Raw genomic sequence first — 13,743 nt, 5'->3', positions numbered from 1 at the left:
AAATTAAAAAAAAACATTAAAATGATTAAGAATTAAGAACAAATTAAGAAATATTAATTGTATTTTAAAATTTTGTATGAACTGATCATTTAAAAATTAGAACTTTCAGGTGTTAATTTAGGATTAAAATCCATTATCACTGTGGTCATTTAAAAGTCTGATGAGTAATGTTAAATTATTATGTAATTATAATTGAAAAAAAGGAGCTAGACAGTATCAATAATTTGGGCAAATAATAAATTGGAATAATATGCCAATTAAAATTAAGGATGGAGAATGATACTGTATACCCCAGGTGAATAAAAGAAAAATTAAAAACGGATGAAGCAGGGGAGTATCTTTTAAAATAAAAGCAAAACGTACCATTGGTTGGGTGTCGAGCAAATGAGATAGAAAACCTTTTAACAGCAGAACCGCGTGTGGCGTCTGAGAAAGAGAAAAACAGGTACCTGAAATTTGTAATAGCTGCCAAAAGAACACTTAACAAAAAGAGGGAAAAACAAATATATGAGGAGGTTAGAGTTAGGTGACATGCAGAAGAGACAATGAGACAAAGTAATAAGCCAAATACTGGTTAAAAGCAGTAAACTGGCTTGATGATAGAGGCAAAACGTTTAATGAAATACATGAAGAAAGAAAAGCATGATTAGCTGGCAGTTCAGGTAAACCCATGTTTTAATAACTGAAGTAAAATTGTGGATATATTTTAAGAAACACTGATACGCAAAGAGCTAAAAACCTTCCTTGTTAGCAAAAGGGACAAGTTTTCCATGAACCTCAAAGGCATTCTGAGTATCAAAATATCAAAACTTAGGTTACATGAACAACAGTACAGACTTCCTTTAGCTAGGGATCTTAACTATTCTTATTCTATGTTCATTTTATGAGATTACCTATGTATTTTTCTGTATTAATAAACATGACATCCAGTTTGTCAATATCAGTAAATACAATAAAGGTTAACCATGAACAAAAGTTTAAAAGGTGAAAGAAAAGCTTATTTTTATAATATGAATTATGTTATCTAAAAGATGAAGATCATAATGAAAGTTTATTTTCCACTATAGCAAGCTGCTTAAGTTCTGTAAGTCTAACTACAGTGAACTGTTTGACCAAACATAGATTGGAGCTGTAGAATATAATAGAGTGCATTGGAAGTCATTTATGAAAAGTATGCTAGGATTCCACTCTGGCCTCAGACTTTTGCTTGTGAGAAATCCTGCTCATGGGTGTGTGCATGGGTGTCAGTATGAGTTTGAGTGTGCATGGGTGCACATACCATCTATGCAGCCAGAAGAAGTCAGCTTTTTACGATGAGTACGAGCATAATCTTGTAGGTTAGGAGCGCTTGAAGAACCCCCGAGCACTGAGGCGCTAAACAGGCCCGCACAGTGAGACCCTGATGGAAGTTAGAGAAAATACACACAAAAACGGGTGTTCTTCCATTCACATTGGGAGATCATGCAGCATGCAGTTAAATGGTCTTACAAACACACAGGCAGCCTGTGGCAGGGCCTTGAACAGGCTCACGCTCAGATGTGCTTGTAAGTCCCAGTGATAGTAGTTTCAACACAATGCTTTTGATAAGCACCACTATATACCAAATGTATGAATGAGGCAAATAGCACTGGAAAAAAACCTGCTATCTTTGAGAAAAATACCCCTAGACAATGACTAGACATTCACATCCTAAAAGTATTAAAAAATACCATCATAAAAAATAGTTTAGGATGAGAAACAATTTCGAAAACCTACTTTTATGAATCAAGCTACAGCCAGGTGCCAGTAGCTCTTGGCTGTAGACCTACCCTCCACAAAGCTGAAATGTAAGGATCTTAGTTCAAAGCCAGACCAGGTAGAAAAAGTGGATGAAATTCTCATCACAATCAACCATCAAAAAGCCAGAAGTAGAGCCGTGGCTCAAGTGGTATTCAGCCAACATTGAGTGAAAAAACTAAAGGGCAGAGCGCCTAGGCCCTGAGTTCAAGCCCCAGTACCGGCAATTAAAAAAAAAAAAAAAAAGAAGAAACAAGGTATATTAAAAATCCCTGACTGGCACAAATTAAAACCTACATTAAATCAGTATTTTTTTTTAATGATTGCAAAAAATAAATCTTTTCTGATGAGTTGACTTAAGAACTGTCAATAATCCTTTAAAAGAAAGTACATTACATCTTATTTGTGAAAACACACACAAAAATTCTTCTCAGTCATGCAAGCCAGTGTATATTTATGCTTAAATTTTAGCAAAATTCTTACACTCAAGCAAAAATATCACCATTGTTTCTGTTAAATATACTATGACAGTTCAATAAGAAGGATTATTATATAAGTTTCCATAAAGAAACTTGGTAATATTGAGTTATAAATATATGGAATACATAATTAAATCAAGAAATATCTTCACGTATGTAAGCATCACCACAGTTCAAACACTAAGTATAGAGAATAAAATACATACAGAGTTTAACTTATAATGAAGTCTACTCAGGCTTTCATTTATCTGGACAAGAATTTACAGGAATAGTTCTTTAAAAAAATCAATATTGAGTTTGAAACCAATTAGTTTGGAAACTTGTTTTCCAATGTTGCTGTAAGCAAAGAAGCACTTATGCTTAAAGCTCAAAAAAAAAAAAAAAGGCAAATAAAGGTAAAGTTGAAACTGTGCATTAGTTTTGCTTTAGTTTTCCTCAAGAGCTGCTCACAAGGAAAATTAATAAATAGGGTTTGAAAACACTTCCCATTTAAAAATCTATTTGATTAGAAAGAAGCTTTTTGCATGCAGTAGCATCTTTTCATTCATTACCAATGGGTGAAATGAAAGTGTCGTTCATAAATTAACTTACACAGTATAAGGTTAGAACACAGCATTGGCAAGTAGATGAAATGGTTACCACAGTAGACATTTTGAGGGTTACAACGCAAAATTAAATGCTACTGTCATGTCAAAATTTCATTGCACATTTTGCATTGTACAACAAAGCATTTCTGAATTAGTACAGATCAACTATAAATTAAGCATAGCATTTGGTTATACTATTACCCCTGAAGAGTTTTTTTACATGTGTACACAATAGTGCATTTAAGAAGGGTATATAGTATACAAAATCTCCTCTGTACCACATACCTATAGTAGAGCTCGGCTTTTGTTCCACAAGAGTCCTTGGTGTCCGAAGGTAATTAGCATTTTCAGATACAACCTGGAGAAGGAACACAAAATAAGTGAAATAAAACAGTAAAATAAACTCAAAAATCCATACTTCATATGCAGCCTGTTCCAGACAGACAAAGGTTAATAAGCTGTATGATAAATATTAGTAGAGATACACAATACATGAAAGATCATGCAAGATCCCGTCTGACGGGAGTCCATTTCATATGTGGTCGTTGCAATGAGGTGGTGCAAAGCAGGCATTCAGAATGAAACATCATGTATGAAACAAGACAGATGAGAAGAAAGCATTACTAGATTGATATAATTTTATTCACGTTTAAAAGAAGCCAAATTCCCAATCTTAAAACAGCTCCTGTATTTGAAGGGGGGAAAAAACAACCACAAACAAAAGAAAAGACAGACAGAGACTGGTGAGGGCACCACAGAATTACTGATCCATGCACGGGCTTTATCAGAGTAACCTTTAAGTATTGACAGCCTTAATGGATACCATAATCCCTTTTGCTATAATCAAATGCATTGTATTGCCAAAGGAAATTACTGAAATTACCAAAGAAGTCATCTATGATAGCAGACCTTCCATTGTAACAACATAAGAGCATTCTAAGTTTCCAAATGACATCACAGAAAGTCCTTCTGAAGTCATTTTATTTTGAATTGTACTGTTTGGTGGGCACTTGAAAATATTACCAAGTTCAAAGAAAAACCTACTGTATGTATCCCTTAAATTATATACTTTGACAAAAGGGAATAGCGAGGGAAAGATTGAAACTAGATAGATGTACCTTGCTAATTTATGCCAGGCCACATCAATTTTGATATTGTTGTTTAGACTCTCAGCAAATTTCAAATGGAATCAAAATTTTTACTTAGGAAGTAGGGGCTAGTAAACTTTCTTATAATGAAATTTCATAATTATCTTTCTAAACGTTTTCAAAACACAAAGTACATCCAAGATTTCTTTTCCGTTTTAAATCATTCCATCAGTAAGCTAAAGATCCAGGAGAACAAAACTTATTGAGGATTTAAAAAAATCCTAGATATCTTGAACTTTCTCAGTAAAAATGCTAATAAGCACATGCAATGTGAGCTCTTTCTCTTTCCCTCAAATATTGTCAGATGGCACAATTATTTTTACACAAGCTTGAAATTTAAAAACAGAAGGATTTACTCTGATGTAAAATTGTAAGGGATTAGATGTCCTCAAAGACAGCGCTTTGTTGCTCTGAATGCAGGGAAGAAAAATGTTTAATGAAGTAAAGTTTAAAAACCTGTTGCCATGAGCCAAAAATACTGGATGTGAAAGCCAATGATTTGGGGGAGACAGGGGAAGAAGTGATTTGTTCCCCTGATCTGCGTCTTCGACGCCCAGTACCCACACCACTGGTGTAATGCAGCCAGGTACCAGTACCCTCTGGGCTAGACACACTCAGGGGGCTCTCTTCCTGGAAGTGAGAAAGGGGGCAAAAAACAAACAAACAAACAAAAAGCAGAGCATGCAAAGTTAGATACAACAGAGCCAAATGATCAGAAAGAAAAAAAAATACAGTTTAAAACCCATTCAACAGTCATTTGGGAGCCAAAGGATAACAATGATAGAAATAGCTGTTTAACTTAAAATACTTAAGTACTGCTTAAAACTTAAAATTTCTCTCAAAAAACTGGAATGACTTTCATATTTCCTTTTTGGCAAAAATCTAATCATGAAAGTATTTTGCTTAATTTTAGATATTGAGAAGATTTTGTGCTATCTGGGATGCATATTTCACTGAGAGCACAAAGTATCGTATAAGGGGTTAAAGAGATTTTAATGTATATATCATGCAAAATAAATGCTGTCTGCTTGACAAGTCAAAAATTCATAAGATGGACACAGGCTGTATTTTTTTATACCTCCAAGCTATGCATTTACCCATGCCCAAAGATTATTTTACAAAGTTCAGTAGGCAAAACATGCGGCAAACATTCTCATTGTTCCATGTTTGTGTTTGCATACTCGGTTATGAGTCTATGAGGACAGAGTAAATCTACTTGCACAAAATGAAGAGAATAGTCTTTTTCTCTGTGTATCTTTGGAAAGAACAAACTTCTGATCTCCATGGAGATGGTGGATGCCGGAATGAGTCTTCAAGGTTTTACTTGAACAATTTACCTTATGGAAGTAAAAGTTTAGCCTGGCATAGAAATAATCTTTTGCAAGCAGCTAGATATTTATGAGAAAAAGGTTTATAAATGTGTTCTGTGCTCTAAGCATCAATAAGGGCAGTGATTTAGTTGGAGGCTTTACAAATACAGATGGGATGCAAAGTAAAGACTCAAATATCTTGTGGTGCTGTGTCAGTATGACAAAGGCCTTCTGGGAAGAAGGAGAGGGTTTCATTGTGAAAGTCTAAACAAACTGGTTAACTGCGGATTGCTGTTCAACACATCAAAATCACCACCCTCACACAAATGATAGTTTATGTTATACTAGTAGAGGTCATTTCTGAAGATTAGCATACCTGGACACAGCCCCAGAATTCTCATTTTTTTCAAATAAAGCATAATAGAATATATAATCAAGTGCTGTTAATCATTCTCTTTATGTTTTTAAAACACGTCTTTTATAATTAAAATAAAATGTCATATTCAAGATAAGCCTAATTAGCATAAATTGTAATGACCTATTTTTAATTAAGTGATCAAGCTAAAAGGATCTACATTATTTACAGACTGTTTTCCTAGATACAATTGTCAAATTATTTGAGATTTGAGAATCTTAAAACACATTACTACAATTTGCTACTGTAGAAATAAGCTTTTCTTATTTGGGGCTATTTATATTCTTTACTATCTGTTACAACCTGTAATATGCAAATTTCAACAAAATGTATCTAAAAAAAATTGGTGGCTCTATCTTTAGCCTAATTTAGCTAGTTTTTGTTAGAAAATTAGAAAAGACTAAGTATTGCCATTAATCAGTATTACAAAGATCAATCTAGAGTAGATAATTCAAAATGAAGGAGTACAAAAGATACGCAAATGGTAAAAAAAAGTACTTAATCACTATTCTAAGTTTTAAAAAGATTTAACTATTTAAATATACTTCTATTATTATGCACAAATGATTTACCTATTTAACTGTAGATCTTAATAAAAGTAGCTTATTCAATTATACCATCAAACTTTCAAATTTCTATACAGATATTTACAACTATGTATACGTGTCAGTAGAATCAGTTATTGAAGCAGTTTTTGCAATTCTTGCATACTTTTAACAAAAATTCCTTATGCATTTAAAAACAGACTTTCTAAAATAATTTTTATTGAAGAATAGCCTAATGTGACATGACAAACATACCAGTCTATCAAGTTCTTATAAAGGACTTATTTAATATTTGTATTCAATTTTATTATAAAAATTATATAGAAAGTGTTTATGTTTTCTTATTATGGCTACATTTAAAAATTTGTTTGAAAAATAGACAAGGTTGACAAAAATTTGTTGGGATCCCAAGCTCTATAATTAAAGCTGTATTTTCTTTTCAGTTTTACTGGTATATAGTTAGTTTACTTCATGAAAAACATGCTCTGGCAGATACACTTACTTCGCTGGTAGCCACCTTCCTAGCTCGCGGGAGTGGAGACTTCCTGTGAATGTGAATTGGATCTGATACCACTGGTTTAAACAACAGCACAGCTCGGTCAGGCTCATCTCTTTTAGAAGTATGAGGTTCATCATCATTATCAGTCTTAATAGATCTCCTGCCTTCATTCTGTGACAAAAATACAATACACTCAAAATTCAATTTTTAAAAAATCGCTCTTGAGTTAGTCACCGTAGTAAAACACTAGAATCTGAGCACTGCAGAAACCAGGCAGGAGGATGGGGATTGCCAGGCTGCTGGGGGCTACATGGCAAGATCCTATCCCAAAGGACCACTTACCCCATCCTAAAACAAAACCCTTTCAAATCCAAATTCAAACCAAATTCAAATACCAACTAATGTAATCACTGTAAGTTTTTTTTGTCTGAAATGAATTAATATTAAGTAAACCCTATAACAATCTAATATTACACTAGGTAGTGTGAGAAAGACTGAGTCTTGACTTCAAAATATGTATATATTCTATAGAAAGTTAAACCAACAAAATTTCAAAAGACAATACAAAAACATACGTACTGCCAGGCACAGGGGCTCTCTCTCTGCCTATAATCCCAACTACATAGAAAGCAGAGACTAGGACTATGACAATTTCAGTTTCAGAATCACATGAGGAAAAGTTAGAGACTCCATCTAATAAGGTAGTATTAGCATGGTGGCTCATGCTTACAACCCAAGCTACATCAGAGGCATACGTATGAGAATCAAAGGCAAATCAAAGTTTGAGACCTTATCTAAAACACAAAGCAAAAAAAAATTAGAGGATTGCTCAAGGGTTGAGTTCCTAACAAACATGAGGCCATGAGCTCAAACTGAAGGGTTAAAAAAGTTGGGCTGGGGATATAGCCTAGTGGCAAGAGTGCCTGCCTCAGATACACGAGGCCCTAGGTTCGATTCCCCAGCACCACATATACAGAAAACGGCCAGAAGCGGCGCTGTGGCTCAAGTGGCAGAGTGCTAGCCTTGAGCGGGAAGAAGCCAGGGACGGTGCTTGGGCCCTGAGTCCAAGGCCCAGGACTGGCCAAAAAAAAAAAAAAAAAAAGAATCTAGTACCTATAAAATACTCAGTTCAATTGCATCAAATATGCAAACAACAATAATAACAAGTATCAACATGAAATATTAGTTTTATTATATAGAAATGTTCTTAACCCAGGGACAAAATTAAAAAAAAGAGCTTTAAGATGTACAAACTTCAGATTAATTCAATTTGACTGCAAATATTCCCAATAAATGTGATAATGCATAAAAATAATCATTCAATAATGTTAAATACTACACTTAACGTATACTATGTACTAGGCGTTATTCTAGGATACAGATACATAAAAGCACAATCCCCAATCCTACAATATTTTTTTGTGGTGAGGGGGTCTTGGGATTTGTGCTTGCTATAGCAGGCACTATATCTGCGTTTTTGCTCTGGCTATTCCTTCCTTCCTCCCTCCCTCCCTCCCTTCCCTCCTTCCCTTCATTCCTTCTCCTGTCCCTCCTCCTTCCTTCCTTTTTGTGTTGGTCTCAAGGCTTGAACTCAGGCTTGGGTGCTGTCCCTGAGTTTTTTTGCTCAAGGCAAGTACTCTACCACTTGAGCCACAGATTCACTTCCAGCTTTTGCGTGGTTAATTGGAAGGTAAGTGTCGCTTGAACTTTTCTGTTTTTCTGTTTAGGTTGGCTTGGAATCATGATCCTCAGATCTCAGCCTCCTGAGTAGCTAGGATTATGGATGTGAGCCACTTTTCTTGGCTCTGGTTATTTCTGACAGAGGGTCTCACTTTTTGCATCAGCCAGCCTAAACCCTGGTCCTACTATTTACATTTCCCATAACAGCCGGGATAACATGAACATACACATGCCCAGCTTTTTCTGTTGAAATAAGGCCTTATGAACATTTTTTTGCCCAAGATGGTCTGGAATTACAGTCCTCCCAATCTTACCTTCTCATGGAGCTTTGATGAGCTCAGCTCAGTGAGTTGAGATGACGTCTTAAGCTACGATTGTGCTGTAGTGAGGACTGAACTCAAGTCTTCCTGTTTCCTAGGCAGGTACTCTACCATTTGAGCCACACTACCAACCCCTTTTGCGTTAGTTATTTTTCAGATAAGGCCTAACATTTTAGCGAGGGCTTGTTTTGGATAATGACCATCTTTCTATGCTTTTTGGTATCTGGGGTTAAAAACATATGCACTACGATGGTAGGTTTATTGTTGATTGGCAGAACTGGTAACTTTTTGCCCAGGCTGGCCTTGAACTACAAACCTTATCTTTGCCTCCTGAGTAGCTCCAAGTATAGGGATGGGTTACCATTGTCCGCAATGTTCTAAAGCATTCTAAGGCTCCAAGTCTAAAGATTTACTGTAAATAATAATAATGACTGAGATTTAAAATATATTTTCTAAAACATATGTAAGAATACTATAGAAATAAGTTAGGAAGCCACAGAGGATCAGTATGTATGAGAATAAATATATGAGTTAATAAGCATGTTAGAAGAGTAAAAAGTATGTGTGAGGTATGAATATGATTAATAAAAATATATGAATACTTGAGCTTTTTCTAGAATGAAAGGCTCATGATCTAGGATCATTCATTTTCTATACTATCTTACAGTGTCATGGATGAGCTCCTGCTAGAAAGCAGCAATAGTAAACCCTGCTGACGGAATACACTATCAAGTATAGACTCTAATTTAATTTGTTAATTTTCTGTCTTTTATTTTTTTGAGACAATCTCCCTTTGTAGCCCAAGCTAGCCTTCTATTTGTGATCCTTCTGCCTCAGCCTCCCAAGTGCTAAGATTACAACTGTGCACTACCAAGTCTGCGCCTTTCTATAAGACATACAGGTTACACAGTCCTCAATTTGCCTGGAAAACTTAATAAACATATGTTTCCTTTTCTCCCCAAATCCTCTTCTCATTATTTGTGAATTATCATTGAGTTAGGGGACCAGATCTCTGTCAGTAGTAAGTTAGTTAAAGAAACTGAAAATAAAAATATTCCCAAATATTCTTAAATATTCTATATCTAGAGGACTTCTAAAGAAACAATTTTAACAAGTATCTCAGGTAAAAATAACACAAAACATAAAAAATCATCCAGATAGTATTTGGTCTTTGACATAGTAAAAAAAAAAAAAAGGAGTATCTTGTGTTAAGTGCTGGAGTGTTTAGCAGAAGTACTCCTTAAATAAACAATAACAACAAAAACAAAAATTAAATTTTCCTAATCTGAACATGTGGCTTAAAAAAAAACAAAAAATTAAATTTCTGAAACAGTTGAATACACAGAAAACAAATGTCTATCTAAGTCATATTTTCAAAAGTTTAAGCTGTTAGTGATTTTTTGTTGTTGTTATTTTTTGCCAGTCCTGGGGCTTGAACTCAGGGCCCAAGCACTGTCCCTAGTTTCTTTCTGCTCAAGACTAGCACTCTATACCACCTGAGCCACAGCACTACTTCTGGCTTTTTCTGTGTATGTGGTGCTGAGGAATCGAACCCACACACATGCTAGGCAAGCACTCTACCAATAAGCTACAATCCCAGCCCAAGAAGATTTACAGGACATAATTAGAAAACTTTGTGACGCCTTATGGAAACCTAGGACGGTGGCAAGCAATCACTGTAAGCTCCCCTTCATTACCTCTCTGGATGCAGGTCTATAGCCATAGCCGGATGGTAAGTTTTTGTCTTCTTCACAGCCCTTGGCTCCTGGACTGAAGTGTAATTCAACATGAAAGCGTTCCTCTGACGAAACATCCTAAAAACGTGGAAAAGAACATTTTGACAGCGAAGGACATCAAGTATTTATTTACCTCTGGTAGCATAAAATCAGGAGCTCTTTTACCTTGTTAGGATCCTCATAAAGCATGATAACAATCTGTGTCATGTAGTTGAGTTCATTAACAACTTTTAAATAATCCATAGCTCGTTTCCACTGTTCATCCTTTGATTCCTAATCAAATGGTATACAATAAGTATTTTTTCATTCTGTATTCCCCAAGTTCACTTTATTGTCAATTTGAGAGCTTGTTCAATTCTGATACCACATATATTAGGTGAATACTTGCATGCAAAATCAAATTCACTAAAGTTTTTGAAGCTAGTTTAAATAAATTAAGTCAATACCAATAGTATTAGAAACCTCTCATTTTAAGTCCTGATACAGTTTATACAAAATAAAAATAATCTCTTGAAACATGATACCCACTACTGAATCCTGAGGGTAAGGAACAGTTTCAATCTTGGTAAGTCTGAGGGTACCTAGCAGAGTATCATACTTCTTAACACCATATAGTAATGGTAGTGGCTTTTCTTCTCCATATAAAAAACTCTATGTTTATGGTATATATACATAGTAAAAATCCTTTACATGCAAATGATTCTAAGGTGCAGGAGGAAGCATATCTAAACTTCAATTCATCTTGCTTTTATTACTTTACTATCTTTTACTATTTACTTACTTTTTTACTTACTTTCCTATTTACTTACTTTTACTACTTTACTATCTTTTGCTATTCCTCCATCTTCTTTTAGAGAACCACTGATTTTTAATCATAGAACATCAGAACTGGAAGAGGTATTATTAGAGAACATATACTATAAGCATTCAAAGTAGAAAGTGTAAAATTAGTCAAAATGTACAGTCTTAGCCAGGCAACAGTGGCTCATGCCTGTGATCCTAGCTACTCAGGAGGCTAAGATCTGAGGATTGAGGTTCAAAGCCAGGCCAGAGAGAAAAGTCCCCATGAGACTCTTGTTTCTAATAAACTACTCAAGAAAGCTGGAAGTGGTGCTGTAGCTCAAGTGGTAGAGAGTTTGCCTGAGTAGAAAGAGGCTCAGAAACTGCACCCAAGCCCTGAGTTCAAGTCCCAGGACCAGCAAAAAAGAAAAAAAAAGTACATTCTTACAGTTAAATGTCATCAAAGTCTCTGTAAACTTAATATAGATCATATAGATCACAGATAATTTTTTTATTGTACAAAAGTCTTAAATGTACTATAAAAGCACTCAACAATTTATACCTTCAAAGGCATATAATATTGTGAAATTCATTATTGAATGTGCTTGCTCTAAAGAATATATAATGTAATATATAATATATATATATTTTCTTTACACTGTTTAATATTCCCTTCAAACTCTTTAGTATTTCCTTTACATTGCTCCTTAATAAGATATCATTCTGTAGGTGAATATATGTATGTGCTTTGGGGATGAATATTTGTAATATAATGTTCAAATTTCAAAGTTGTAAGAGAAGTATAAATTAGTATACTAAGTTTCACTAAATTCAAATTATTAAAAATAATAAGCTTAAATACTTAATATTTCATTTGATGAAGTAAATTAGATTTTTTTGCATATTATACTATAGAGAATACCATCTAGTTTCAGTGTTGTAGACACCAATTTTACTAAGTCTGTCCTATAGAATATTTCCAATTAAATAACGTTTAGTGGTGTCTCTTTGAACACAATATATAAGAAGCCACAATAATTTTTTTTAAAACAAAGACCACTTTCTGTACCTATCTTCTGAAATCTAGTTCGAATTTTGAATTCTAGCTCAAACAAATAAAGAAACTGGAAAACAGGACATCATTGGGTATCATCATTATTTTTTACTTTAGACAATATATCAATTTTTCTGGTGTATATTTTAAGAGTAGACTGTTTTGCTTTTGCGTTAGAAAGCAAGCCCACATTCAATAACCCAATAAGCTCCATTCCCATGACCCCTGTACGAATTACATGACTGTAACAGCTTCCAAGTCTTTTCATACTCTCATTTTCCATACAGTAACAAGCCACACGCTTCCCTGCTTTAAACCTTGCTAACTCGTCTCAGAAATCCAAGCAGACTCTCATTCCTTATCCACTGCCAGTTTATCCATCACTTACTACTACGTTCTAAACACAGGCTCTCTATCAGTTCCCATATTCTTCATGTTCTTTTTACTTTACATTATATATAAAGAATTAACAAATGCATCATGTTAGAGATAGGTGTTTCTTTTCCCTCCAAAACATAGTATCATTACAAACTTTTGCCTTGATCTCAACTTCTTGGTAGCTACGATTACAGGTGTGAGCCATCAGCACCCAGCTATAATTTGAAATTCCAATGGTACTAGAACACTAAAATAGCTTTAGGATAATTTTGGTCATAATTATTCCCAAGACCTAGTAATGAGATAGACATATTTCAAATTAGCACCGAAATTCATTTATTAGTATGAAAAGGTGTTCTGTCAAAGATCACCTTTTATACAATTGTGAATAGCACTACATACTGAAAAAAATCCTAGACTCTTAAAAGTTTATGTGGTAAAGGATATACCTAGAGGAGTGATACTGGGGGGAGAGGCTAAGTGAACTTTCCTTGTGAGAAAAATATAAATTGTTGTGGCCAATAAGCACATTGAGCCAGAATGTGTTTTTTAGAATTGGCCACTACAGTTGTTTATCCTGCCTATCCCTTTTATAGTCATACTCCACTTACTTAGTAATGTGGGTTAATTTCCATGTTTTGAATCTGGACACAGGTTTCTGTGTCTTCCTGGACCAAAAGGCTTCAGTAAAATGACCTCTAGGACTTCAGAAGTTAGGGCTCAGCAATGTACACACTTGCTTCTTTCTTGCTATCTTAGGAAGCTCCCTCTTGGAACTCAAATGCATTTTAAGGAATCAGGTCATATGAAGTGATCTGATATTGTTATTCTGGTTGACAATCCCAGGTAAGGTCTCAAATTGATTAGAAATTCAAGGAAATGTAATTGTCACTTAGACTAGAATAATTTATTATACTTACATCGCATAAGGCACCATAGCGAAGTATAGACAGTAAAGAATGTACATGGCTTTCACTGGTAAAATACAATCTAGTACGAACATGACGATCAGGAGACAAAACACCTCTAGAATACC

General features: G+C 34.6%; 1 protein-coding gene across 13 annotated transcripts in view; it reads right to left on the bottom strand.

Moving 5' to 3' along the window:
• The window catches only part of Ppip5k2 (diphosphoinositol pentakisphosphate kinase 2), a 65,599-nt gene that overhangs the window by 11,176 nt on the left and 40,680 nt on the right, over positions 1-13,743 (bottom strand). For 2 of the 13 annotated variants that reach the window (XM_048331170.1, XM_048331169.1), the window contains exons 21-28: positions 13,628-13,742; positions 10,661-10,768; positions 10,457-10,573; positions 6,763-6,930; positions 4,447-4,620; positions 3,128-3,200; positions 1,280-1,399; positions 364-426 (exon numbers count right to left, since the gene is read on the bottom strand). In XM_048331170.1, coding sequence (XP_048187127.1) covers positions 364-426; positions 1,280-1,399; positions 3,128-3,200; positions 4,447-4,620; positions 6,763-6,930; positions 10,457-10,573; positions 10,661-10,768; positions 13,628-13,742 — 938 coding nt within the window. The remainder of the gene's footprint in view (positions 1-363; positions 427-1,279; positions 1,400-3,127; positions 3,201-4,446; positions 4,621-6,762; positions 6,931-10,456; positions 10,574-10,660; positions 10,769-13,627; position 13,743) is intronic. The other 11 variants (XM_048331173.1, XM_048331181.1, XM_048331175.1 and 8 more) reach the window with 7 other exon arrangements.

The sequence above is a fragment of the Perognathus longimembris genome, chromosome 22, assembly GCF_023159225.1.
Source record: "Perognathus longimembris pacificus isolate PPM17 chromosome 22, ASM2315922v1, whole genome shotgun sequence".
In the NCBI taxonomy this organism is placed as follows: Eukaryota; Metazoa; Chordata; class Mammalia; order Rodentia; family Heteromyidae; genus Perognathus; species Perognathus longimembris.
The sequence above is the reverse complement of the archived record's forward strand: the minus strand, read 5'-3'. Positions and strand labels throughout refer to the sequence as shown.